Genomic DNA, 25,058 nt, shown 5'->3' with positions numbered 1-25,058 from the left:
TAGAGTTCCTTTTCCCTATTTAACAATAATTTGACGTTTTTAAAGGTGTTAAAAAGGAAGGCAACTTGTTAAATGTTTATCTTGGAAATGTAGGCAGCAATTCTGAATAATTTTGAACGCCGCACAGTTAAAACATGTTTTAAGAGACTTCACTTATTAAACTTTAACCATAAAATATTAACTTTGAGTTAAGTGAAGTCGCTGAAATGGCATGCTTAAAAGTAGACTACACAATTGTTAAAGATATCAAACTAGAGAGAAAATCCCTCGCTCTCTCTCTCTCGCTCCGTCACACAGGTAGTTCTTGTGGGAAAATATTACAAAAATATTCAAGGTAAAGCTTTCTTTCCACTTTCTTGCGACCAGGCCAAGAGGTTCAACGTTTGATGGCCGTGACTGGCCTCTTCAGTTTCAGTTCAGTTGTTGCATTTGACGGATCGTTTTTGTTGCCACAACAAAAAAAAGAAAAGAAAAAAGGAAAATAAAATCCAGTGTTTATAATTCACTTGAAAGTGAAGAGGCAAAGGCAACAAGTGTGTTTAGTTAGAATGGATTATCGCCTTTTGTTGGTAAGTTTTTGTTGCCCCCCGCCACCAATTTTTTTGTTTCTTCTGTTCTTTTTGTTCTTTGCTAAGTCAAGTTCGTTGCCCAAGTCATTTGTTTCGCAATGTGCTAACTGTATAATATGGCCAAGAGATTCTAGAGCAACAAGAAGAACTTGCTATCCGCTATTAGCCGTTGGTATATGGACTCGGACTTGGACATGGACATGCTAATGAATTAAAGTGACGGGGCAGACCAATCTCTTGCAGCAAGCAAGTTCGTGTGTCGCTTGCGATCATTATGTACAATTTTTTTTTTTGTCGTATATATATAGAATTTATTTTTTTTTTTTCTGCTCGACAGCTTTCCCGTTAGCGCCAAGAGAACGTATTTAGAACACAATTTTCAAAGCGGTTCTTCGACTTGTTCTTGGTTAGTGGGAATGGCACATAGATTTACGGATGCGGGAATGCGGTCAATTTGCAATGCAATTTAGTATAAAAAATATTTCGGTATTATTTACTTATGCTAATGCCAACATACTTAAAACATCTCTCTAAAACGAGGGAAACGCAACTCATTAGAATAAACAACTCACAAATATGAAAAGACTAAGAAACAAAGTAAAGAATTGGTTAGCTTTGACCCAATTTCACATATTTGTGGCTTTTGTTTGGCATTCCAAGCACCCGCATCCATGAAATACAATGGAGAAGAAGTTGACACTAGGGGGAAGAAAGAAAGAGAGAGAGATAGCAAGTGAGACTTGTCTGGCATAATTAACCATGACTGCCAGAAAAATCCGCCCACCACACAATGCCACTTGACTTGACCCGAATCTCTACCTGAATCTTTCTCTCTGAGAAGAAAAGTCTTCTTCAACTTTTGATTTCATTCAGTTCAGTTCAGAATTTCAGGGAAAGTTTTTCTTATTTTTGTTGCTGTTGTTGTTGTTGTATGATTAATTTTCAAGTGCCTTAACAATAAGAGCTGCAGATGCAAAAGTCTTCTACTTCCCCCCCCTTCTCCATTACCAGTTTTGTTTATTTTGTTTTTTTTTTATTTTTTGAAACTTTCGCGCTTTCGCCAAATAACTTCAGACTGAGAGCATTTCTTTCTTCTCAATAGCCAGACAATGCCTGACCATTCAGACTGCTAGCTACTCCATTCCATACCATTCCACTCTGCTGTGCTCTGCTCGGTGGGGCAATTAATTTGATTTATGTGCGTTCTTTATGCATAATTTTTTTTCGCCTAGTCGATCATAAAACACACAACAAAATCAGCGGATGTCATATCCATGAACTGACTTTAAAATACCCTACATTCGGGAAGAAGAGGATTATAATTTATAAATTTTGTCGACTTGGTTTAACTTGTCCACCACTTTGGGACATTTCCAATCAGCTGGTCACTTGGATTTTTTAGGCAACTTTTTTTAATAGCTATCCTTATTTCTTAAAGTCGATGTTTCTCTTAATTTTAACTTATTAACAAAGGAAATATAAAAGTTGGTGTTCTTTTTGGCTATCGTTTTTGTTTGATAAGGTATATAATTAGATATTCCTAATGAAATATAAGTAGATATAAGATTGTCTCCAAAGAAGAAAACCGTGATTTCTTGTAAAACTTTTAGTATATTTTTGTTTTTAAGATCTCTGATGTCAAAATCTAAGGAATGGCCTTACCCTTTTTCGACATAAAATTTTAAAATTAAATCTTTGGAAATCAATCCCTTAGAGACTATATAAAATTTTAAAGTTAAATCTTAAGAGATCAATCAATATATAAAATTTTAAAATTAAATCTTTTCTTAGCCTCAAAAGTGCTTAAAATCCATGGAGACTTTTATGTAGTCTTAAATGAAATCTTTTTTAAGCCTCAGAAATGCATCTAAGACCCATCAGATTCTTACCAATTCTTTATGACCCAATCAAAGCTATCCTTTTCGTGTTGGCATCAACTTCTTGGAGTGGATATTCAAATCTTTTTTCAATTCCTATTTCTAAACAAATCTGAAATTCGAAACTTTGTTGGAAATGAAAAAAGATTTCAATATCCACTCCAAGAAAATGAAGGGACATTCAAACACGTTGAAATTTAATCAGAGCTATATTTCGTTTATCGTTTTGAAATCGCTTTCTTGGAATTGATATTTACTTACTTAAATATATCTTAAATTCGAGTCTTTTTGATCAATATATCACCTCAAAAACTTTGAAATTTAAGTATAAAATTCTAATATGAAATATGAATATGATAACGTCTTACTTTTGATAATCACTGAACAGGCTTGGAAATTGGCATTAAAGATATGAAAGAAGGGCAATACACTACCCAAGGCGGCATTACTGATAAATCCAATCCCGTAGTCTCTTTTAGTAGCAATTTTAAGCAACTTTTGGCATGGACAGACTCTTCGTAATGGAGATCATAAGTAAACACTTATACCCTTTAAATGCAGGGTATATACACACATTTGAATATCGCCTAAGGTTGCCCCTTTTACCACTGTTTTTTTTTCTTCTCTTTGTTGTTTTTGTTTTTAGAAAATCATCAGCTTTCTGTTGTTGTCCCACTTTGGAGTGCAGCAGCAGCAGCAGTCGCCACAGCAAGCGAACCAACAGCAGCAACAACAACAACCAGATGTTGGCGGCGAGGAGCAACCACCGGAGGGTTATTATGCCTTTGTGGAGTCACCAAATGCTGTGCCACCTCGTGTACGTCCACCGCCATACACCTTTGTGAATGTGGACTGCAAGGATGTGGCTGCTGGCAGAAAATCCGCAGTGTCTGTGCATAATATTTGCGGCGATTTGAACAAGGGACAAATACCCAAAAATCCTCTGGGTCAAAATGTCCTGGGTGAACCGTATCCTTTGTAAGTGCCAATGTCATGTCCTTTGCTTACTTCGATTCTCATTATTTCACACACACAAATCACACAGTGAACTCATCCGTAATCAGACATTGAAATTCCTGTCCAAAACTTTGCCCGTTTTGAAAGCGGATGACACTCTGCCCAAGGTCACTCAAATCATACGAGATGAGCCAGTGGAACAATTGGATAACAATAATATAGATCGTCATTATCCAACGACTTCTACACGCATACGACGCAGTGTGCCGGAGAGTGTGGAGAACAATGAGTATAGTTACTTTGATCCTGCCCTAGATGAGGAGCAGCGCAATCATCAGCAGGAGCAGCAACAACGTCGGGCAGCGGAAGAGCGCAAACCACGGAAATTCTGTGATGGCGGCGGAGTGTAAGATTGATAGATTGAATAGATTCTGGTGTCCCTTGCTAATCCATTTCTTTCTGCAGTTTCTGCACTCTCTATAGGGCTATTCAGGGTGACTCTAGTCCTGCTGTCCCAGCTCCCACGGCCGAGCGTCGCGAGGAAGTTGGTCCCATACGGTATGAGGGGCCACCGACCCCCTGCCCCGCCAAGGTGGAATATGCCACACCAGTTTTTGCCAAGAACTATCAGGGAGCCTGGCGCTATGTTGTCCAGATCCCCTACGAGGGCTACTTCACCCAAACCGTTGAGGTTACCCGCTGCATTCAGGCTCGTTGTCATTATCTCGATGGCGGCTGTTTGTCCTCTCCACGTTGGGTTAGTCTACTGGTGGCCGAAATCTTCTATCCCAATGCCGAGGACACTGTGCCCATCAGTTCGACAACACCGCAGACTCCATCCGTTCAGGATTTCCAGGCATATCAACAGTATTTGCAGAAACGTGCTGGCGTGGCCACCGCCTCCGATGGCACTTCATCTGGCGCTGCTGGCAATTCCCAAGCCTCGACACCGGATGCCCATTGCGATGGTCATGATGAGTTGGGCTGCTTCCAGGTGCGACTCTATTACGATTGGTTCTTGATTCCCGGCTCCTGCAAGTGCTGGCGTCCCGATTACTTTGCCAAATATGTGCGCCGAAAGTCGGTGGCCGATTTGTGAGGTGGCCAAAAACTAAGTTAATTTTTAGCTAATAGTTGAGAATGAAAAAAACGGAAATCATCCAGATGAAATGCTCATTCTAGCAATCCCTTTAGATCACAGCAGCCACCTTTAAGCTGGAGAGGAATGCGCAGAGTTTGCAGTTCAATTTAATATTATAATTTAAGGCACTATATATATCTTTGACTGAATAACAATTTTTTCTACTCATAAATAAACAAAATATTTCTGCTATAATTTTAAACCACGGTCTCAATACTCTTCTACCTTTCCGAATGTGTGTGTGTGTCTGTGTGTTAGTGATCCACCAAAAGCAAATCCCAAAAACAAAAACCTGTCTAACTCTTCCCCTTTACCCCATCTCCCTCTTTGAGGGGGGCATCAGTCTAACCAGTTGCTTGTGTGTGCAGTGTCTTCATAACCAGTCGGTTGGGTTTGAATTTTATTTTGTGTTTTGGTTTTGGTTGTGGCTTGTGTTGTGTCTTGTGTCCCCCCTCAATTGCATTTAGTTTAGCTAGAGCTGCTCCACAATATTGTAGCAACATTTCCATAGGTGCAAAAATTGTGCGAAATACCTTGACGAACGGCCTCAAAAAGGCTGACAATTACTTGCCAGCCAATCTTTTCCGCATCATACAGAAAACGAGTGAGTCAAATGGAAGTTTGCTTTACAATTTGTTTGGAAAATGTTCTTAGAAAATTGTCTAAAAATATTAAGAGCCGGGTTTTATATGGATTCTACATTACTTTGAAAATAAAAAACTCAATAAATTCAATTTTCTAATAATATTTATAATTTGTGAATCGTTTTTGTCGTAAAAATGTTGTGTAAAAATTACAAACTTTTTTTCTGTTCCGTTTTTGAAAACCATCTTCAAAGAATAAAGTTTTTTTTGTGCCTGGGAATTTTTTATGACATTGTTTGTTTTTTCTTAAAAATCATCTTCAGTTTTTGCTGCTAATGCAAATGAGTTTTTTTTTTTTAATGAATATTCAAAAATCAGTGTGGGCGAAATTTTTTTTGTTAAGCCTAATCTACATATAGACACACTTTCCCTGTTTCATTTTTTTAGAGACCAAGACCCAATTTCAAGTCCAAAGAGATGTTGCGTGGCCAGAATAGCTCCAGTATGTTGGCCTTAAACACAACCAGCTCCAGTGAGGGATCAGCAAATGCTTTGGATATGGATGCATTGCCCAAACAATTTGTTTTATCGATGAAGAAATTATTTGATATTCTGGATGATAAGCAAAGTGGTTATGTGAGATTTGCGGATATTGAAAAGGGCTGGCAAGATGATGGCTCAAAGGGTTTACCAAGAGGAGTCCTTGACTCTTTACGTCGTGTTACTCCTAGTTGTGGTTTGCTTTCATTCGATCGTTTCTGTGCCGGATTAAAATTATGCTTATTAAGAAATCAACAGCAACAACAACAACAACAACAGCAGCAGCAGCATCAGCTTCATACAAATGAAAAGCTAACGAAATCTCTGAGGCCACCATCTGCTCCACAGTTGGATAATAATGTGGTGACAGCAGCAGCTCCTTTGGCCAAAGTGCGTCCCCGTTCACAAGTGCCATTAAGTCCCGGGCCAGAGATGGAATACAGTTCTCCGGCGCCACCACCAAAGCCTCCGCGTCAGGTGGTAGCCAAAGCGGATATTCGTCATGCCTTGCAAAACTGGCAATTGAATATGCTGAGCAATGAACGTGATCGGGAACGAGATCGTGATGTGGATGTCAAGCAAAAGTTCGAGCATCGCGGCTCGGCAGATGGTGGATCTTCATCAGCCTCGGCATCGGCTACAGACTGGGGCCTAGCCCTGCCTCCCAAGAAGATAAATAGCAAGCGACGTGAATCCCGTAGACATACACTCCAACATGGAATCGATTACAATATGCTAAAAAGGATGAAGCAGCTGGAAGAGCAGCGAGAGCTTTTACTCTTTGGTCTGGAAGGTGTTGAGAAGGCTAGGGATTGGTATATGCAACAAGTGTTCAATATCCAAGAGCAGATCAAGTATTTCGGACGCTTGGGCAATAGATTTGTAAGTCTGGATCTATATACCAGCCGATTTGGCGATTTAAAATGCCTTTTTCTTTGCAGGAGCAATGGTCAGAACTGCAGCAGGAGCGTTTGAATTTCCAACGTGCCCGTGTCTTGGAGGCGAATCGAAGTCTAGCCATTCTAACCGATACCTGGGAGCATGGCGGCTATCCGCTTCATATTAATTTGGCGCTGCCCGATCTCTTGGGTAGAGGAGTAGCAGGACGACGAGAGAACAAGTCACCACTTCTGTCCGATCTCTATGATCACAATTTACGTGCCATGTCTAACTTTGTGCTCAGTCAGCCATCGCCTGTGAGTCAATCTTCTGCCGGTCTAGGCGATGCTGATGTCGTATATTAGGAATCTAGGATTAGGCGGTATAGAAACGATCTTTACTGGTTCAGTTATTGTACATAGTGTACCTATAATTATGATTATTAAATGACTCAACAACAATTAACTGCGAGGGTATCTACTGGGGATTCGGAAACCTTCGCATATATTTGTTTAGTTGCTTGTAGTTCAAATTGCTGCCAGGCTGGACAATGCCTTGATTGACGGTTTTCTTGGCCTCAAATTTCCGATCCATGTAGACCTTGTAGCACTTTTGGAACCTGCTGATCTCCTTATCGCAGTATTTCTCCACAAACTCGTTGTCCTTGAGGCAGGCAAAGAGCACACCCATCTCCTGGAGGCATGCCACATCCGAACCCGAATCAGCCTTTCCACTAACTGTGTTCTGCATGAGGAGAAGAGGGAATCAAGTCGGATTATCAAAACATTTCAACCGGTCTTACCTTGAGGCGCAGGGGGAGTATTTCCTGGAATGGCACTTCCTTCTCGTTCTGTGGGGCTCGGCCACGGGCCGCATATAGCGCTCCAGGAATACGCATTCTTGGACTTTCAGTCAAAAAATCGAAGGAAATTCAATTAAAAATGTTTCGTTACGTGAATTCCGTGTGTTTTGGTAAGCAGTGTTGCCAAATGCCCACATGTGGTTAATCTGGCAGCTCCATATCGACTATCAGCTGTTTTCTGCCTATCGACTTATCGAGTAAGATTAAATCAAGGAGGAACAAAAACAACAACATTTACTAACAATTTCCACGAAAGATGGAAGCCGCTAATGAACGGGCTGTCCATCACGCCCACATCCCTCTGGCCCAGGAGGCCGAGGCGGATGACGACGGAATCGTGGGTGTGGGCGGAACCAATAGCACGAACTACAATTACAAAAGACAACTATGCCGCTTTCATCCGTATCATGGCTCAAATATACAACTGGACGACGATGCAACTGTGGCATATAGACGGGCCAGCTTTGCGGATGCATTAACATTCTCGGAACGCCCACTGGCACCGGGAGACATTTTCCTTGTGGAGATTGAGAAAATCGAACGCGGCTGGTCGGGACATATGCGACTGGGATTGACAGAGCTGACACCAAATGTGATTGGCACACGAACCGGTGGCCTGCCGCACTTTGCTTTACCGGACTTGGCCAATTTAGGCAATAGTTGGATATATCCTTTATCCAAATTTGATATGAATCAACGCCAGCGTCATGAGGACCCCAACGAGGAAGATGAGTACGAGCCTCTGTCACGACCCGCACGGAACTCACAAAGTCTTCTCGGCGATGCCACACATGTACGAACGCCCCGCGGTTTGCTGCCCAAAAGACTACTCCGACCGGCCATGGACAATGGCAATTCGGATATCCTGCTTACGGACAGAGGCTCACGCATCGGCATCATCTATGTGCCCACAGAGACAGATGCCACCAAGGGTGAATTGCACTTTATAATCAATGGCGTGGATAAGGGTCCCGTTTCCAGAGACATTCCACTCAATCGTTCACCTCTCTATGTGGTCATCGATGTATATGGCACCACTAAACAGATACGGATCATACAATTGGAGGGAAGTGAGTGCCGCCCCATGAATATATATCGAATAGAATGGTTTTTAATTCTAATTAATTGGCTTCTTTCAGTTTTGTCCTTGCAAAGCGCTTGTCGTAATGTCATCTTGGAGAGTTTCACAGCGGCCTCCATTACATTGTTGCCGCTGCCTGAGAGCATAAAACGATTCCTACTGCGCCGAGATTAGGAACACACACACACAGACATGCCTGCACACCAGAGTGACTCTATGTAATAGATTGTATGCAAGTGTGTGTGTGTGTGTGTATGTGTGCATGTGCATACGACGTGATAGTCTGTTTAACCATATATATTTATATATATTTTATAGAGCAGCAACTGGGCACTTCAATTCATTGACTCTATATATGTATATATATATATATACAAGACAGACGCCGCACTAGCCCTTTGTATTAACTTTTTCGTTCTGTAGATATTATATATCTTTTATAAACTAACAAACAAAATTACCTTTTTTCTGTTTCACCCAGTTCATAAGAGACACGGCTATGTTAATGAACATAGTAGAAAATGTGCGAAAATTACGAACATTCAGTTGAAGTTCCAAAGTAGTGAGAAATATATATATATTCGAATACTTATTTAAGATGTAGCCCTTATTTCAGCGCAAAAACCCATTAGTTGTATTTGATTGTAAAAGACATTTCCCTCTGACAATTTTCCTTGTTTTTTTTTTCCAACAAATTTGTTTTTTTTTTATGCTATTATTATTAGGTAACTCAGCCCAGAAACACAGCCCATGCCTTTATATAGTGTTTCGTTTCCATTAAAGTTAAGTAAATTGTTGCTACATGTAAGTTAAGCCTACAAATACTTCTATTAAATAAACAAATCGAAAAATAAAACAATATAGAATTTATAAACTAAACGTTTTTATTGCAAGTGTGTGTATCAGTGTGTGTGTGTGTGTGTGTGCCATCATATTGCAAGTGTCTGTGTCTATATATAAAGGTGTAGTTATAGGTTCATATATTATATAAATGACATCCATTCATCTAAACCCTCTACTTGCCGCGATTCGCAGCGAGCTTATCCTTGAAAATAGTCTTTAGTTCTTCGGCACCAGTTTCATTGATCTCCTTGTAGTAGGGTAATTGGGCCAACAATTTCAACCAGGCCAACACTTTGGGGAATTTAAACTCATCAATGGGTGCTGCATCATTCACGGATGTCACTGTGGCTGCACAACAGAAATCAGCAATGGTCAACTCATTGCCACACAAATATGGTTGATCCTTGAGGAAATTCTCCAATATTTCATAACATTTCTGTATATAGGCAATCTTATCAATTGAGCAATCTGTCGAACCATAATACAAAATGGGCTCGTAGAGGAAACGAAGACGAGCAAACAGATGACCCGAATCCAAATGCAAACGAGCATCAACATTGGCACGTTTCACCAAATCCTTGGGATACAATTGCTGTTGGTCCTTACCATATTTCTCCACCAAATAGGCGCAAATGGCATGAGAATCGATCAATGTATCATCGCCATCAAGTAGCGTGGGAATGGTATGCTGTGGATTCATTTTGATGAATTCTGGTGTCAAATGTTCACCTTTGATTAGGTTAATTGGTCTGTGAACGATTCGTTTAGATGCATTTATTAAAATCTAACTCTTAATTGGCGAATGCCTCAACTTACCTTAATTCAAGTTTAAGACCAATTGCTTTGGCGGTGAGTAGAACAGCCCGGGAGGGAGGACTTAAGGTGGCATAGTAAAGGATTGGCTTCGACATGTTTAAAAGACTGTAAAGAAATCAAAAATAAAAAAAAAATAAACACGTTTTCCTAAGCTCCCAACCAAAAAAAGAAAGCCTTTTATCATATCTAAGTTAATCTAATAATTCAAGTAGTTCTTGCCTTATCAAATATTTGTAACTTAAAAAAACTTTCCGAGTCCAAATTCTAGATTAGTTTAGACTTATCTTCATAAGAAATTAAAGTTCTTATAAGAACTTGAAAAAATGTAAAACAAAAAGCCTTAAAGATTAAAAATTGTTGACCTACCTCAAGAAATATCCTTAAAGTCTAAATTTTAAAAGTTCAATTTTAGTCTTTTCTTATCTAAATTTTACAAAAATTGCCTTATCAAACATTTACAACTTAAAAAAGCTTTCAGAATCTGAATTCTAGATTAATTTAGATTTACCTGGACAAAAGCAGTTTATAAAATTTGAAACAAAGAATCATAAAAATTCTAAATTTTAGACCTACCTTAAAAAAAATATCCTTAACGGTGTCTATTAATCAAAAAGATATCTTTAAAAGGACAATTTCAATTCCAAATCCTTTTATGAGCTACCTCAACACAAACTTTTAACTATTACAAACTTTAAGAAGGATAATTCTAGTCAAATATTTTAATTTTAATTAGATTTAAGAGCTACCCAAACGGATCTCAAAACTTATATGTCTTCTTATTCCAAGGATTTCTTACTTAGATCTCGACTGACACGACTGTTCTTGGAGAGCTTAATACATGTCTTTTATAAGCCGTCTTATCATTATTTCTTGCAAAATCTTGTGAAATACTTTGCCACTCGCTGCTGTGACTGAAGCAGCGCAGCCTCTGTCTAACGAATTGATAGCCGTCTATGACTCGATTCAGTCATCCAAACATCAGATAACCCCCCCGCCCCCTCAAAACAACAAAGCTTAATACAACAAAATGATAAGTCCATTATCAGCAACACAGTAAACAAATACAATTATAAATAAATGAAATTAAACCGAACAAACACCTGGAAACATGATGAATTTTCCTCTAACGACAACAGGTTATCGCTCGAAAAGTCTCTCAAACAAGAAATTTTGACATGGAGGGGGGCTCGAGCTTTAGAAAATGTATTTAATTAGTGAGGCACACACAACACACACACACACATCTCAACACCCCATCACATAAGCACACATGTACATAAATCCAAAACACAACGCAATAGGAAAAGTACAGAAAATAAAAAAAAAAATCGTGCCCTGAGATCGCCATCGTATTTGCCGGCAATTTGTTTTTATAGCACTTATGCAGTTGCATCTGTATGTGTTTGTGGGTGTAAGTGTATCTACCCCACACTCCCCTCCCCCAACATTCTCTTCCTTTCAGAGCACTCACAGTTTTTTCTTGTTGTTGTGGTTTTGCTTTGTTTTTTTTTGATTTCTGCTATGACCGTTCGCTTTGAGCTCGGAAACGTAACTAAAAAAACTTAACGACAGAATTTCAGGGGGCGAGTTCTGCTTTAGATAGAGACATAGGTAGATAGAAAGATAGATGGATGGATTGCATTAGTATGGGTGTGCATTATTATGGGTGAGAGCAAGTTAATTCCTTCGTTTATTCATAGAGACTTTTGGTACAAGTGTAAACGTAATATATATGTATATACACATACATATATATATGCATTAAAGTCTACGAGTATATAATTATAGATATATGTATATAGATAACTATTATATCAAATAATGAAATATAATACCAGCATTTTGGATTAACCGCAATGGCATACAGACATACATACATACATACACACATCTGAGTACCATTGAGCACGAAATAAATGTATATTGTATATATATATATATATTATAATATAGGTATAATGTATAAAGATAAATACAGTTCTAACAAGGTAGCATTTTTCGGGGGAGATTTTCTGTTACTTTTTTTTTTTTTTTTTAAATATATTTATATATGCACACATCACATTCACATTTTGTTAAACAATATAGAGCCAGAAGAAGAAAAAAAACAAAAAAGAAAGAAAATGGAAAAGCACCTCAATTATCGATCATGCTACGCTTGAGGGCCTCTTCAAGATCGGCATCAAAACTTTCGGGTTTTGAATAATCAGCTGAGAATTTCTCAGTTGCTTTCGGTTCAATTTTGTTTTCACCAATCGCATTATTATTATTATTATTCTTTTTCTTGGGGGTACTGCCATGTTCGTTAAATGAATTACTAAAATCATTTGAAAAATTATGCGCATCGAATTTAGCAAAAGAATTATCCAATTGTTTGGTTGTTGTTTGTGTTTTTGTCACACCAAAACAATCATCTTCATCAAAATTGTCATTGAAGGCATTGAAGAGTTTCCCATCAGCGGCAACAACTGGGGCAGCAATTGTGGTTGCACCACCACCAACACCACCAGAAGATGCAGTTGCAAATGCATCAAATGCAACCGCTGGTTGCAGTTTCTTATTATTGATTTGTTCATTATTGGCCAATGTCATTTTGTTGTTGGTTGTTGTTGTTGAGTGGTTTCCGTTAAGATTAAAATTGTCATTAAATGCATCGAAAAAGGAATCATTCAGTTTGTTCGTATTGCTCGTCTTTGTTGTTGTTGTAGTTATTATTGTTGCACTAGCTGCTGTTGTTGTCGTTGTTGTGATTGTAGCAAAGTCCTCAAAGTCAGCAAATGCATCCAGCGCTGTTTGTGACTTTTTATAATTTGAGTTCGAAGCACTTGAATGATGCGATAAAGCCGGACTGGCATTCAAATTGAAGGCCTCAAATTGTTGTAAGATATCATTGCTCAAAGGTGTCCCAGATTTGGGTGGAATCATGTTGTGATTGTTATTGGCCAAAGCAATTTCATCTGCATAAAAGAAATTTAGGGATTAGTTTAGATTCGAAGTATAATTAAATGACAAAAAATACCCTCTGAGCTAAAGTCCTCGGCAAAGTTCTTTTTCCTGCCAACTCCTCCGGCAGTTGCCTCCTTTTCCTCTTCTTCGGTGTCATCGGCAAATGGATCTTTAATGTCAAATGGATCCTCATACCTATAGTCTTTGAATGGATCGTCTTTAAAGTCTGTGGGTCCAGTGATAATACTTGGTGTCGTTGTCTTTGGTTGACCAAAGGCCTCAAATACACTCGATCCTCCAGCTCCGACGCCGACGCCAACTCCTCCTGTCTGCAGCGGTGTATTGGAACGCGACAAATGTTGGTTATTTGTGGTCGTGGTCGTGTTGGTACTTGTGTTCATAGTGGCAGTGGAATTTAGTGTGGAAGTGGCGGCCAATGATGAGGAGGCTGATGGTGATGCTGATGATGATGATGTCAGTAGCAAATTGTGCAATGTTGTTGATGGTGTCGATGTGCTAGCCGCTATTATTGGACTTTGTCTTGAATTTGGGGTATCTTCGAACAGCGAGAAGCTATCGAGCAGCATTATGGGCGTGGCTGTTTTGCTATTTGGAATGTTTTGTAACTGTTTAAGTGTTTCAATGTGTGTGTGTGTGTATAAATGAGTCATAAGTGTGGGGAATAAAAAAAAATTAAAAGAAATGAAAATTAATTAAGAACAAATAAACTTAATAAAAACAAATAAAGAAAAACTCTTAATTAACTATTTTTTCAATTAAGCTGCAACCACAAGAAATCAATTCGGCTAAGCCGAAAATTGTATACTCTTGCAATAAATTGAAAAAGGTTTAATTAACACTCATTTCTGAACAAGTTATACATTTTGATCTTTGATCTTTCTATTATTCAATCGTTAAGTGTTTGTCATAAGATGAGCTAATCAAACAAAACGATTGTCAATTACATTGATTGATAATGTCATAACAAGTTGATTATATTATATACATTTTCCATTTCTCATATTGATTGCAAGAGTATTTTAAAATAAATATTTTGGGTTAAAATAACTTTTGTCCATGGTTACAATTTGGTTTATTACAACTCTCATTTGTATTTTTTTTTCATTTTTGTTTTTGGTTTATATGCATATGTATTTCATATATATGTATTTAATGATGTTGAACATAGATATCAATTATTAATTAATTAATGCAAAAGTTGTTTTCGTTAGGTATTTAAGGTAGTTAAGAGGATCCATCAATGATTTTTAGGGAAGCTTTCTGTTTACCATTATCATCTATAGTTTCTGTGTGAGTGTGTGTGTCTGTGTGTGTGTTTGTGGAGAGAAGCTATCAAAACTTTCAAGTCGAATTTGAACTATATATGCGGCGGCAGTTGTACATATATATATCCCTATATAGTATATATGCTTTATTCTGTATAATTGCTATAAACGTTTCGTTTTTTGTTTACTTTTTTTTTGTTTTTCTTTTTTGTTTTTATAGTATCAATATGCAGAAACAACAAACAACTTGCATTCGAATAAACTTTACCCTTAAAAGAACTGATACAGATTGTTGATATTCTGACTGACACACTGATTGAAAATATTGAAAACTCAAAAATTTGAATTACAATATAATTAAAAATACGATATTGCACAACAATTTGCTTTTTGGTTTTGACTACATTTAACACGACATAACGTTTAATTTTTGTTTTGTTTTTTTGTTTTTAGAGAGATTTTAGGCACGATTTCTCATCGGTCTACAGTTTATAAAGCTGAAGTTAATAACTTTGAAGAAATCGTTGCTTGTTATTTGCTTTTGATGTTTTCTTTTTTTAATTGATTTAGTATATTTAGCTAATTAGGCAAGTAATTTCTGCTAAAGAGCTGACTGGGAGGAATGATAATAATGCTGATCCAACTCTGATATATATATATATATGCTTGTATATGTTTGTTTTTCATACGCTAAAAATTAATTTCAATTAACTGATTAAGTGTGTGTGTGTGTGTGTGTGTAAGTGAGTCTGGGATGTGTGTAAGTACTTTAGTTTATAGATAATTATGTATAAATGGGTTTATTCTTAAGATGTTCACTGAAAATATATAGAAAATTGCCAGAGAATGAGAGAGAGAGAGATATATAAAGAGAGCAAAAAAGAAATGCTTAGTTAGTCTCAGCTTAATGGCTTAAGGGAGATTTTTGTGTTTTTGTGTCTTAAATCAACTACAGAAAAGAAAAGTTCTACAATTGTGATTAGCCATTTGAAAGGTTTATTTTGTTTGGATATGATTAGTTGATTATTTGTGTTTAGTTAGTAAGTTTGTTAGCAAAACAAGAACAAAACTACAAACTTAAAGAATACAACAAGAATAAAAAAATTTGGGACGGAAAAGCTAATTTAAGTGTTAACTATTAATATAAACAATAAATATATAACAATCAAAATGTGTCAAGTGGTTTTTGAATTTGTTTTTTTGATTAACTATAGATTGATGGGTATATTTGGGTGGTGGGGGTGGTAAGGAAGAGGAGTGGTGGTGGTGGTGGCGGTGGTGCATGCATTACCACCGATCCCAACGTACACTGAAATTGGTGGTACCAACCTTATTGTCAAAATCATCGAAATCAGCAAATCCCCCGCTTCCGCTTACACCTCCTCCAAAACCACTTGTTGGCTAAAATGAAGCAAACAACAAAAAATTTATATAGATTGTTTAATACTAATCAAATTTGAGTTATTACCTGGCTGGCCCTTGGTGGAGCTGGTCTTGGAGGCGGCACCTTGGATTTCTTTGGCGGCAAGGCTGGGCTTGGTGACTCTGGTCTGGGTGGTGGACCTGATTTCTGTGTATTGGGACTTAACACTTGACCCTGTCCCGTCGGAGCATGCAAAGCCGCAAATGGATCGCTCCCAAAGTCATCTTTGCCGGGCTATAAATAATCACAATCAACACAAATTCAATTTGATTTCATTTCTCGTATTTTACCTCTGGTGTTATGGCATTGGTTTTGTGACCACCAAAGGCATCGCCTCCGAATGGATCACGTTGCGTTTGTCCAAAACCTCCTGCTGCCGTTCCACTCTGTCCAAAGGCATCAAAACCACTATCAAAACCGCTTGACATACTGAAACTGTCATCGAAGCCCGTGCTGATGGTTGGTTTGGCGGCTCCTCCGAACGGATCACTATCGAAGCCATTGGCAGTTGCCTTATTAGCGGCTCCACTATTATTCTCATCGAATGGATCGTCTTTGGGTATATCAATTTGCTTTTCCAGTGTTTTGCGTGCGTCGTCAAAGTCCGGTTCGATTTTCAATTGATATTCCGAGACGAGCTCAGCATTTGAATTTTCCATGGCAGCGCGACAAATCAACAGGGCATCGGTCATTTGTCGCTGAGTCTCCATCAATTGAGTGACCATGGAGCGCACCTAAATTTGTCATAGAAAAATGTGAGTTAAATTGAGATAAACACGCGAGAACGTTAAGTTTTCTTACCGAGCTTATTTGAAGTTGGGTATTTTGCAGATGTTTGGTCAGTTTGTTAAGTTCCCGATTGTTGTCATCATATTCCTTTTGCAGTGATGTCTCCTCGTCCTTAAGCTTCTGTAGTTCCGAACGTTTGGCATTCAATTCGCCTTCCTGTTCGTTGATAGTCTCTTCTTGTTTCTGGCACTGATCGCGTATTTTGGTTACCTAAAACAATAAACAGAAATCGAGATTAAAGAATGCTTATTTCGACTGTTAATTAACAAATTTCGCACAACAACAACAACAAACTTACTAATTGCTAATTAACATAAAGCCAAACAAAACGAAAAACAAAGACAACAATTACAACAAATATGCGGAAAATAAAAAGGAAACTGAATTGAAAACAAACCTGATTGCTGGTGCGGGATATATCAAGACTTACATGGGCCATTATGGCCATATTTTGTGTAACCTTAGATGATAATTGTATATATATTTTTTGTTTGTTTTAGTAACGTTTTATGTGTAGGATTGGGAAGTGATGAAAACCAATAATATATAAAAGAAAGAGGAAAGTCAAATCAAATAAATAAAAATCAAAACAAAAACCCAATTAAAATAAAAAAATTTGAATATTAGATGAAAAAGAAAAGCAAGCAACCCTAAGCAAGATTCGTGCAAAATAACTACTTGAGCCTGGAGATCATCCAAACGTTTTTGAGCCTCGCCACGTTGATTTTCCAATTGCTTCAGTGTAGCCGTCAAGGTGTCCAGTTCGCTCTATGATTAGAGATTAAATTGGATAAACTAGGAGAGAAAGATTCTTCGCATTATCTCACCTGAAGACTGCGCACTTCGCCATTCTTAATGCGGACATCGGCTTCCTTTTGTGCTATTTCCGTTTCCAGGGCTCGCCGTTCTCTAGCTAGTTCTTCAATCTCTTTGGATATCATTTCTAGTTCGGGATTGGAATACGTCGGTTTGGCTTCCTGGGGCTGCAAATCCACTCCAGAGACTATAGAACGCATTGATGGCGGCACCATATTGGCATTCAGAACATGGGGCGGATCAATGCCTCGTTGTTTTCGTTCCACAAACCACATGGCCAAAGCGAATTGCTCCACGGTGAGTTTTCCCGATTGATTGGTGTCGCAGAGGGCCCAAATGTCGGCCAAACTCCTCTGAGGTATACCCGATTTCATGAAAATATCCTTCACTTCTAGGCCAGAAACGAGTCCATCTTTATCCAAGTCGGATTGCCGGAAGATATCCTCAAAGCGTTTCATTTCCACAGCACTAACCACCCAATCAGCATTAGCAGTCACCGAGGGTGGAGCACCAATGGGTATCAGAGGATCAGTTTGTATCAGTGGCTGACTGACTGCTCCAACTGGCGGTATACGTGTCATTGGTGGCACAGCCACGGGCAAAGGTGGTATGGCTGCCGGCGGAGCAATATCCTTTGGGAAATTGGCCACAAATCCACCATCACCGAAACCCTCGCCGCTGGGTGCACGCGGCATGGCCGCCGCTGCTGGTGGTGGTGGCATGGCGGGTTTGACAGGCGGCGGACCAGCACTACCTGGCTTCCTAAGCTCAGGAGGTAGCACACTCGGTACCGTGCGCTTTTGCAGAGTCTGATAGACCAAATGCATGGCCACAATAAACTCATGCTTATCCAAATTGCCATCCTTATCCTGATCGGCCAGATCCCAAATTGTACCCAATATATTCATTGGCAGCTTCGAGTCCATTAAAACGCCCTTCACTTTATTGCCCGGAAGCATGCCAGCCTGAGGATTGAGGGACTCAAATAGTTGCTCGTATTTCAAGCGATCGATTACACTTATGGTCCAGTCTCCAGTGCTCACCCCACCGCCACTGGGTACTGGAACAGTTTGAATTCGAGACGGCAATACTTTAGGCAGTTCACCCTGAACGAAATTAATTAGAGATTAATTAGAATGACCTCATGACGATTTTGGGCTTTTCAAAAACTCACCACTTTGGGAGCATTCGCCGTCTCCACATAAATGTTATTCATATTGGCCACCAAACCAGCCTGTGATAGCGACACCAATTTGAGGGCCACAAAGAAACCCGGTTTGTCCAGAAAACCCTTGCCATTTGGATCCGATAAGTCCCAAATGCGGCTTAAGACGACATCACTAAGTCCGGATTTCTTAAGAAACTTGGCCGCCGTCATGGCCTCAATGCCTCCGGTGCCTTTTGGGTCAATCTAGGGAAAAAATCAATAAGGGGTTGCACAAAAGACCAAAACGAAAATCCTGTCAAACTGCTCCTCTGCTTCAATTCTCACCTGTTTATAGTAGGCCTCATAGATGCCTATGTGCTTGCCGCACACCTTGGCAAAATCCAAATTCATATTTCAATCAATTTAATCAGCCGAAAATACTACAACGCGAGTAAGCCCCTCTTATCAAAATCGATTTTTCTTCCTATTGGCGGAGGGCGGAACTCTATAAAGAAGAGAGAGGCGCGCGCTGGTTTCCTGCTCAATAGTTTTGGGTCTTCTAATCTCGTCAGTTGCCACGGTTTACACTCACAATGCTACGGATGACATTGTGGCCATAAATGTACACTTAAATTTGTTAAATATTAATGAATTGAGCAATTTTCATCAATTTTTTTTTTATCAAAATATTATAGAACACAAAATGCTCTCTTCTCTGTCTTGCCCAACACACATTCGATAAGTCACGCTCTTATCGAAATATCAAAAAATAATCGATAACATTGAAAAGACGGTTAACAGACAGTAAGTCCAAAAATAATATGTACATACCCTTTTTTTAAATACCATAATCTGCAAATACTTCGAAATTGTTGAATGAAGCTATAAAATTTCTATCATATTTCAGAAAATGGGTTATCAAAAAAAGAAAAATCCCTTTCTTCAAACAGCTTAATTTAGGAGATGTTGAAATAAAGTTTATTTATTTTATTTTGCCATCATTTCATCTTTTACCTTATTTTTAGTTCTATTATATATATTTAAAGTAATCTTATGCGGCAATTGGCAGCTCCACATTGACAATAGAGAACCTTGCCAGGAACCACACCAACTTCATAGTTATAATTCCAAGTCAATTCAGTGCCGGATCGTATGTGCGATGCCGAAAAGAAGGCCACCCAAGGGAAACGAAGATCATGAGTGTCCACGAATACATTCTGCACGAATAAATTGGGATTACAAGAGTGCTGAAAGAGAAATAATTGAGAAATTATAATTATAAACCAAATGCTGCAGTCTGTGATTATCTACCAACTTACATTGAAATAACGCCCTAGATTGCCAGTTGTCTTGGCATCCATAATGTAAGGTGCCTCATCTTTACCAAACAAACGACGCACAGAATTTTCACGCACTGTTTCATCTAGATCCGCATTCGGATTGAAATTAATGACCGCTCGCTCTTGCGAATCCAATTCATTGTTTTGAGTGGAATTACTGCGTGAGACACGCAATCTGGTGTCCCTCTTACTGGGCTGATAGTGATTATGTGGCCTGAAATCATCATCACCATCTTCTCCATCACGTCCCATATTGTCATCATCCATATCATGCTCCGAATGCTCTACATCCGATTCGAAACCTTCTTTCAATTGTTCTGCCACTTCGATATAATCCAAATCGGCAAAATACTCATCACCCGCATCTTGACCACCCTCATTGGCTTTAGTCTCGGTTAGCAGATGTCCGGCATAGATGCAGATAAAGGCTCCCTTAGGTATGTCGTTGACACATCGTAAGCCCCAACCACGATTGGAGGTCTTGAAAACTTGCAACTTCATTTCCAGCGAATGCTGCACTACACGATTCAGACAATTCATTTTGCACTTGCAGCGGGAATTACATTCATAGATGCCAGTGGGCACATGCTCATGGAGTCGTTTATACTGATAGCCAATTTCCTCAATGGGCTTTGCGGAATTACAATATTTTACGCCAGCTACAGTTAACTGCCAGCATGAGCACTTGGATTTATCGGAACAATCATCCTCACAGTCGCAACCAACTAGGAACTCTTCATCGAGATTCAAATGCACTCCCTCGGTGGGAATACGTTGCTTTGCATAGGTGCAGGGCGGTGGCAATGTGTTGTCATAGTAGTTAACCAGTGGAATGGCCATCTTCTCTTGACCCTTTGAAATATCCGCTTCCTTAACAATTGTCGGATCAATCGAGTACTCAGCCAGACATCTCAAATCGGGAGTAAAATCAAAATTATCCACATTTAAAACATTATCCGTGGCTCTTAAATACTGATGAACTTCAGCAAGATTACGAAAACTCTTGCCACATGGACCACGATAGACTACACTTCGTTTGATCTTCTGGCGCAGGACTAGACGCTCCCAACCCGATAGCAATGGCTTGGCTAAAGGACTATAGCTATCCAGGCGATGAACTATCTTAAAGAGACAATTTGGCGTGCATTCGTGATGTTTGTAGATCTTAGGAGGTAAATTCCGTTTGGCAGTGAAGTAAACCACATGACCTTTTGGACGATTCTCATCATCCACATAGATCGTAGAATTATTGAGATGTTTCACCGTGCTGGCACTGGTATTAGTTCTAGATGCAGCCGGTGCAGCGTGTGATTGGGATGCCGATGAGGATGTGGCAGCAACTTGTTGTGGTGCCGAGCTACTCTTTCTGGCAATAGCACGCATTTGTTGATTCACCTGCCTGCTGCTGGATTCCATCTCTTTAGTATAGCGTATAAAGGGCTCAGTGCGCTAAAAGATTAATTGAAATTAATAGATGATCTTGCTGCAAGAGTACAACTTACCCTTGGCACTCTTGTCTGATGTTGCATGCTATTCAATGAGTTTTGCGTCTCCTTGAACACAGGACCAAGACGCAAGGAACCACGATAGATCCATTCTGTATGATTCTTATCACCCTCAAACTGCATTAGCACCAGGCTGCAGTCTATATCGATGACTCTGGCATATAACCAAGTACCATTCGATTCCGTATTCATGCTCTGTCCACGTGTGCACTGCACCATGGGCCTATCTACTGAATATTTCTCAACATATTTCTGTATGAAATCTCGTGAATTTGGATGCACATCCTCCCACACTTTCTCCGATGCTTGACAAACCAAACGTACATCTTTATGCAACACATACTGGGTATAACCATCATCGTAAAAGATTAAATAACGAAAACGATTTGCCTGTTTTATGGGTTCGGCTATAATGCCAGGATAAAAGGCGCTCTGAACCACACCACGTTCCTTGCGCTCTCGTCCACGTATGAGAGTACTGCCATCGAAATAAGCAATCACTCGAGTGCCTAAGATAAAAGAACTTGGTAAAGGAATCAATTCAATCAATTTTACACTTACCAATGGGTAATCTCACTGGCGGCGGCTCAAAGTATGCTATATGCTTGGCTGTCACGGTTTTAACCATTTGATATGGTGTATTTAGATATTTGATCTTAAAACTCTGCACTGTATTTCCACCCACAGTGGTGCTTTCCACAAATTCAATAACTTTAATGGACACCCAACTGGCAATGGCTTTGTTTTTCACCGCATAATAAGTCTCATTTAACTGAATGGGAGGACGTTCAATTTCGCCAGGCGGAGGAACTTGCTATGAATTAGATGGAACATATTAATGGATGTTTGGTGAGTCATTTAGATCCGTCAGCCACTTACCACATAGTCGCTTAAATTCTGATACAGATCCAATGGAGGTTTATGCTGTTGCACCACTTGACACGAATTATAGAGAGCGAAATGCATTTGATCTGCAGACTTTTGTAGTCTACCCAACTCTGTGCCGACCACTTTGAATTTGTTTTCCAATTGCTTGTATTTTTCTGTTAATATTTTCTTTGACCAAGTGATTTGTTGCTTAATGTCCACCCTTTCGAATACACTTTGTATGGCATCTTCCAATTCACTCTCAATCAATCTCAAATCGTTGCACGAGAATTCACCTTCAGCTGCAATGGGAAGGAGTTATAAGGATTAAGTAATAAATTAGTTCATCGAGTACTTACCAGGTGCCACTTCGTTATCCTCTTCATCGCTACTGTCGAGAGCTACAAATTCTGTATGTTCCTGCTTAAATTCTTTGAGTAGCAATGGCTGTTTGGCAATTAGATGACCTGCATATTCCTATAAAATTTATTCAAATTTATTCTCTGATTCGAAGGAAAATGGATTCCTACTTACCTCATACATTTCTATGGCGTTATCATGGCATCCCATGCAAATAAATTGTCGTTTATTCGCCTTACGGGGAACTCGGTAATAGTTAACAACTGCTGCACTGGCCAAAATAAATTGTTTATGCTGATGTTGGCAATGACAATTGAGGCATTCCTTATTGTAGAAGATATCCCCATCGGAGATGGATTTATCTTCAGGCGGTTGGACCACCTCTGGTTTAGTCTCTGTCTCTTCCAGTTTGACTTCAAATTCATTTTCACTCTTGGAAGCAACTTCGTCAGTCGCAGTTGATTCTGCTGCTGTTGCCTCTACTTCCATGACAACATCTTCAATTACATTTGTTATTGCTGTTGGTTTGTCTGCAATAACTTCTTCTTCCTTTGAAGACATATTGTCATCTTCCGGAACATTTTTAACCTCTGCAGATGATTCTTTGTTTATTTCTACTTCTTCGTCTACTTCCATGGGAGTAGCTTCGATGGCAAGCTCACTATCGACTTTCTCATCTGTCTCAGAAACAGTTTCCTCTGGAGATTTCTTTTCCTCTATCAAGCTTTCAGGCTTTTCGGTGTGATCCTCTTGCTTTTCAGTCTCTTGAGCTGGTGTAGATTCCTCCAATAATTCAAGGTCACTGTCATCTTTTGATTCATCTATGGTATCCTGTTGCTTTAGTGCCTCTGATTTTTCTGGGCTTACTATAACTTCAATACTGCTATCTGATTCGGGTTCTTTTGGCTTAGCTTCCGCCTGTTGTGTCTCCTCATTGGGCAATTCTTCTACTGGAACCGTCTTGGGACTTTCAATTAGTTCTATGCTGCTGTCCAAGTTATCTTCTCCAGCTTTACTGGGTTCTTCCAATTCGTCCACATCCCCACTAGACACAGTTGTGATTTCTGTCTCATTTGGTATGGGACTGCTAATCACCTCAATGCTATTATCAGCATCTGCATCCTTTACATTGATGTCCAACTCCTGGACCATTTCATGATCTGCCTGCCCCACTTCGCTTGTTTTGTCGGCAGGTGAAGCTGGCAATTCGATATTATTTGAATCATCTTTATCCTCATCTTTCTGAGTTGGTGACGCTTCAACTTCGTTTGTGGATTCCTTTTCAATAGGCTTTTCTGTTGCCAACTCTTCTGTTAAATCCATAATTTCTGCATCATTTATATTTGCATCCCCGGGTGTTTCCTCTTCCTTCTCTTTCTCTTCGCCCACAACAACCACACCGCTCTTAGGTATTGTAACTTCACCCGGCTTTTCAGCTTCCACTTCATCTGTAGCTGTGACTAGAAGCTCACTTGGTGGTTTCTCTGCAGTCTCTTCGGAATCCATTTCTCTTAATTCGGAGACTAAACTTTTCGTAAAATAATTAAACAAAATAACTAAATGCCGCAGAAAACAAAAAAAAAATTCTGCATTCACTCGCACAATTAACAACACTTAAAAAAAATTTTGATGTATTTTACAGTACCGCTTTCCCAGACTTCTCAACACTGTTTTTGCATCAAACTAAATTCTAACGGAAATAAAAAATCTCGATTTGTTTTCTTGTATGCAGTTGTTCTTCGTTTCGTTATTTATTTTTTCTGATGGTTTTGAATTCACTTAAGCATGCACAACTGGATGGTAACCGGTATCATCAGCCGTGTAGGTAACCTTGACGGGAGAGCCATCGGGAGCAATGTATTCATATTCACCGTGCACAACCCAGTTGTCATGATCCTTCAGTTGTCCTTCCTGGGACACTTTAATATGATTGTCGAGTTCCAGGTTGTATTTGAAATCCTCCACATTTACTTCACTATCCTCATGCAGGACCTTGGCATCTTCATTGGCAAAAGCGATGGCCAAAAGGCAGGCAAAAACAATCTAAAGAAACGATAATTATTTTTAATTCCAAAAATTACTGCATTTTCTTCTTAACTCACCAAGAACTTCATGTTGAGCTGAGTGAAACAGATCTAATGAATTTCTGCCGAAATTCAATAGCTTTTATAGCAGTTCCCTGACATGAAGTAGCGCCGTATAAATCTTTCAGGAACTGGAACTCTTGACTTTATTAAAAACAAAAGAGTCAGCAGTGCAGTTATTTTGCATAATACTTTATGAAATAAATATATTTTATGAGCAAAGATACATCGGTAGTTATCTGATCTAATGAATGTATTTTTAAAGCAAGATAATAATAAATTGAAATATAAATCGAGTTTAACAGATGTTGATAAGAAAAGAAACCGGTATATTAATTATTTTTGG

At 39.1% G+C, this 25,058-nt stretch overlaps 8 protein-coding genes and 1 long non-coding RNA gene across 12 annotated transcripts; 4 read left to right on the top strand and 5 right to left on the bottom strand.

Annotated features, from left to right (window-relative positions):
• The first annotated feature begins 407 nt into the window (after positions 1 to 407).
• Positions 408 to 4,688, top strand: LOC6640004. The gene is made up of 4 exons (XM_023182144.2): positions 408 to 569; positions 3,093 to 3,424; positions 3,492 to 3,809; positions 3,869 to 4,688. The coding sequence occupies exons 1-4, from the start codon at positions 549 to 551 to the stop codon at positions 4,500 to 4,502; spliced, it is 1,305 nt and encodes a 434-aa protein (XP_023037912.1). The 5' UTR covers positions 408 to 548; the 3' UTR covers positions 4,503 to 4,688.
• A 305-nt stretch (positions 4,689 to 4,993) lies between these two features.
• On the top strand, positions 4,994 to 7,012 carry LOC6640111 (suppressor APC domain-containing protein 2). Of its 2 annotated transcripts, XM_023182119.2 has the most exons (3): positions 4,994 to 5,148; positions 5,576 to 6,550; positions 6,610 to 7,012. In XM_023182119.2, exons 2-3 carry the CDS (start codon positions 5,606 to 5,608, stop codon positions 6,910 to 6,912), a joined length of 1,248 nt encoding a protein of 415 aa, XP_023037887.1. In that variant the 5' UTR covers positions 4,994 to 5,148; positions 5,576 to 5,605; the 3' UTR covers positions 6,913 to 7,012. The 2 variants fall into 2 exon arrangements, with proteins under 2 accessions (XP_023037887.1, XP_046866226.1); XM_047010270.1 differs by lacking the exon at positions 4,994 to 5,148 and having other exon boundaries at positions 5,434 to 6,550.
• Positions 6,923 to 7,546, bottom strand: LOC6640305. Its single transcript, XM_002062905.4, has 2 exons — positions 7,350 to 7,546; positions 6,923 to 7,291 (listed from the first exon to the last, which is right to left on the bottom strand). The coding sequence occupies exons 1-2, from the start codon at positions 7,443 to 7,445 to the stop codon at positions 7,025 to 7,027; spliced, it is 363 nt and encodes a 120-aa protein (XP_002062941.1). The 5' UTR covers positions 7,446 to 7,546; the 3' UTR covers positions 6,923 to 7,024.
• Positions 7,547 to 7,605: 59 nt separating this feature from the next.
• LOC6639978 (neuralized-like protein 2) lies at positions 7,606 to 9,351 on the top strand. Its single transcript, XM_002062906.4, has 2 exons — positions 7,606 to 8,479; positions 8,549 to 9,351. The coding sequence occupies exons 1-2, from the start codon at positions 7,666 to 7,668 to the stop codon at positions 8,662 to 8,664; spliced, it is 930 nt and encodes a 309-aa protein (XP_002062942.3). The 5' UTR covers positions 7,606 to 7,665; the 3' UTR covers positions 8,665 to 9,351.
• A 5-nt stretch (positions 9,352 to 9,356) lies between these two features.
• On the bottom strand, positions 9,357 to 11,673 carry LOC6639979 (glutathione S-transferase 1). The gene is made up of 3 exons (XM_015178752.3): positions 11,621 to 11,673; positions 10,150 to 10,254; positions 9,357 to 10,082 (listed from the first exon to the last, which is right to left on the bottom strand). Exons 2-3 carry the CDS (start codon positions 10,242 to 10,244, stop codon positions 9,506 to 9,508), a joined length of 672 nt encoding a protein of 223 aa, XP_015034238.1. The 5' UTR covers positions 10,245 to 10,254; positions 11,621 to 11,673; the 3' UTR covers positions 9,357 to 9,505.
• A 136-nt stretch (positions 11,674 to 11,809) lies between these two features.
• Positions 11,810 to 19,207, bottom strand: LOC6639997 (epidermal growth factor receptor substrate 15-like 1). Of its 3 annotated transcripts, XM_023181946.2 has the most exons (11): positions 18,902 to 19,207; positions 18,584 to 18,820; positions 17,421 to 18,515; positions 17,272 to 17,361; positions 16,991 to 17,053; positions 16,606 to 16,803; positions 16,095 to 16,538; positions 15,850 to 16,038; positions 15,711 to 15,782; positions 13,169 to 13,721; positions 11,810 to 13,106 (listed from the first exon to the last, which is right to left on the bottom strand). In XM_023181946.2, exons 1-11 carry the CDS (start codon positions 18,965 to 18,967, stop codon positions 12,286 to 12,288), a joined length of 3,828 nt encoding a protein of 1,275 aa, XP_023037714.1. In that variant the 5' UTR covers positions 18,968 to 19,207; the 3' UTR covers positions 11,810 to 12,285. The 3 variants fall into 3 exon arrangements, with proteins under 3 accessions (XP_023037714.1, XP_002062944.2, XP_023037716.1); XM_002062908.4 differs by lacking the exon at positions 16,991 to 17,053 and having other exon boundaries at positions 18,902 to 19,206; XM_023181948.2 differs by lacking the exons at positions 11,810 to 13,106; positions 13,169 to 13,721 and adding an exon at positions 15,107 to 15,199 and having other exon boundaries at positions 18,902 to 19,202.
• A 91-nt stretch (positions 19,208 to 19,298) lies between these two features.
• On the top strand, positions 19,299 to 19,554 carry LOC124460043. Its single transcript, XR_006954000.1, has 2 exons — positions 19,299 to 19,360; positions 19,464 to 19,554. It is a non-coding gene; the product is annotated as an uncharacterized LOC124460043 (long non-coding RNA).
• Positions 19,512 to 24,211, bottom strand: LOC6640308 (histone-lysine N-methyltransferase eggless). The gene is made up of 7 exons (XM_023174771.2): positions 22,803 to 24,211; positions 22,628 to 22,745; positions 22,281 to 22,570; positions 21,963 to 22,215; positions 21,399 to 21,910; positions 19,876 to 21,345; positions 19,512 to 19,803 (listed from the first exon to the last, which is right to left on the bottom strand). The coding sequence occupies exons 1-7, from the start codon at positions 24,132 to 24,134 to the stop codon at positions 19,597 to 19,599; spliced, it is 4,182 nt and encodes a 1,393-aa protein (XP_023030539.1). The 5' UTR covers positions 24,135 to 24,211; the 3' UTR covers positions 19,512 to 19,596.
• Positions 24,212 to 24,345: 134 nt separating this feature from the next.
• LOC6640269 (larval cuticle protein 9) lies at positions 24,346 to 24,987 on the bottom strand. The gene is made up of 2 exons (XM_002062911.3): positions 24,731 to 24,987; positions 24,346 to 24,671 (listed from the first exon to the last, which is right to left on the bottom strand). The coding sequence occupies exons 1-2, from the start codon at positions 24,740 to 24,742 to the stop codon at positions 24,408 to 24,410; spliced, it is 276 nt and encodes a 91-aa protein (XP_002062947.1). The 5' UTR covers positions 24,743 to 24,987; the 3' UTR covers positions 24,346 to 24,407.
• Positions 24,988 to 25,058: the final 71 nt, after the last annotated feature.

The sequence above is a fragment of the Drosophila willistoni genome (assembly GCF_018902025.1).
Source record: "Drosophila willistoni isolate 14030-0811.24 chromosome 2L unlocalized genomic scaffold, UCI_dwil_1.1 Seg196, whole genome shotgun sequence".
Taxonomy (NCBI): domain Eukaryota; kingdom Metazoa; phylum Arthropoda; class Insecta; order Diptera; family Drosophilidae; genus Drosophila; species Drosophila willistoni.
Note: the sequence above shows the minus strand (reverse complement) of the source record. Positions and strands in the feature narration are given on the sequence as shown.

Excerpts from the sequence above, each read along its gene's own strand:
- LOC6640004 (XM_023182144.2), top strand. The coding sequence starts at position 549 with ATGGATTATCGCCTTTTGTTG. Across the intron at positions 570-3,092 it reads TGGATTATCGCCTTTTGTTG|AAAATCATCAGCTTTCTGTT; the intron begins GTAAGTTTTTGT and ends TTTTGTTTTTAG. Across the intron at positions 3,810-3,868 it reads TTCTGTGATGGCGGCGGAGT|TTTCTGCACTCTCTATAGGG; the intron begins GTAAGATTGATA and ends TTCTTTCTGCAG.
- LOC6640111 (XM_023182119.2), top strand. The coding sequence starts at position 5,606 with ATGTTGCGTGGCCAGAATAGCTCCAGTATGTTGGCCTTAAACACAACC. Across the intron at positions 6,551-6,609 it reads GACGCTTGGGCAATAGATTT|GAGCAATGGTCAGAACTGCA; the intron begins GTAAGTCTGGAT and ends TTTTCTTTGCAG.
- LOC6640305 (XM_002062905.4), bottom strand. The coding sequence starts at position 7,445 with ATGCGTATTCCTGGAGCGCTATATGCGGCCCGTGGCCGAGCCCCACAG. Across the intron at positions 7,292-7,349 it reads TACTCCCCCTGCGCCTCAAG|AACACAGTTAGTGGAAAGGC; the intron begins GTAAGACCGGTT and ends CTCCTCATGCAG.
- LOC6639978 (XM_002062906.4), top strand. The coding sequence starts at position 7,666 with ATGGAAGCCGCTAATGAACGGGCTGTCCATCACGCCCACATCCCTCTG. Across the intron at positions 8,480-8,548 it reads GATCATACAATTGGAGGGAA|TTTTGTCCTTGCAAAGCGCT; the intron begins GTGAGTGCCGCC and ends GGCTTCTTTCAG.
- LOC6639979 (XM_015178752.3), bottom strand. The coding sequence starts at position 10,244 with ATGTCGAAGCCAATCCTTTACTATGCCACCTTAAGTCCTCCCTCCCGG. Across the intron at positions 10,083-10,149 it reads GGTCTTAAACTTGAATTAAG|ACCAATTAACCTAATCAAAG; the intron begins GTAAGTTGAGGC and ends AATCGTTCACAG.
- LOC6639997 (XM_023181946.2), bottom strand. The coding sequence starts at position 18,967 with ATGAATTTGGATTTTGCCAAGGTGTGCGGCAAGCACATAGGCATCTAT. Across the intron at positions 15,783-15,849 it reads CTCCACCAAGGGCCAGCCAG|CCAACAAGTGGTTTTGGAGG; the intron begins GTAATAACTCAA and ends GCTTCATTTTAG. Across the intron at positions 13,722-15,710 it reads TCGATGATTTTGACAATAAG|TTACAAAACATTCCAAATAG; the intron begins GTTGGTACCACC and ends ACACTTAAACAG.
- LOC6640308 (XM_023174771.2), bottom strand. The coding sequence starts at position 24,134 with ATGGATTCCGAAGAGACTGCAGAGAAACCACCAAGTGAGCTTCTAGTC. Across the intron at positions 22,216-22,280 it reads AGAATTTAAGCGACTATGTG|CAAGTTCCTCCGCCTGGCGA; the intron begins GTAAGTGGCTGA and ends TCTAATTCATAG. Across the intron at positions 21,911-21,962 it reads GCCAGTGAGATTACCCATTG|GCACTCGAGTGATTGCTTAT; the intron begins GTAAGTGTAAAA and ends CTTTTATCTTAG.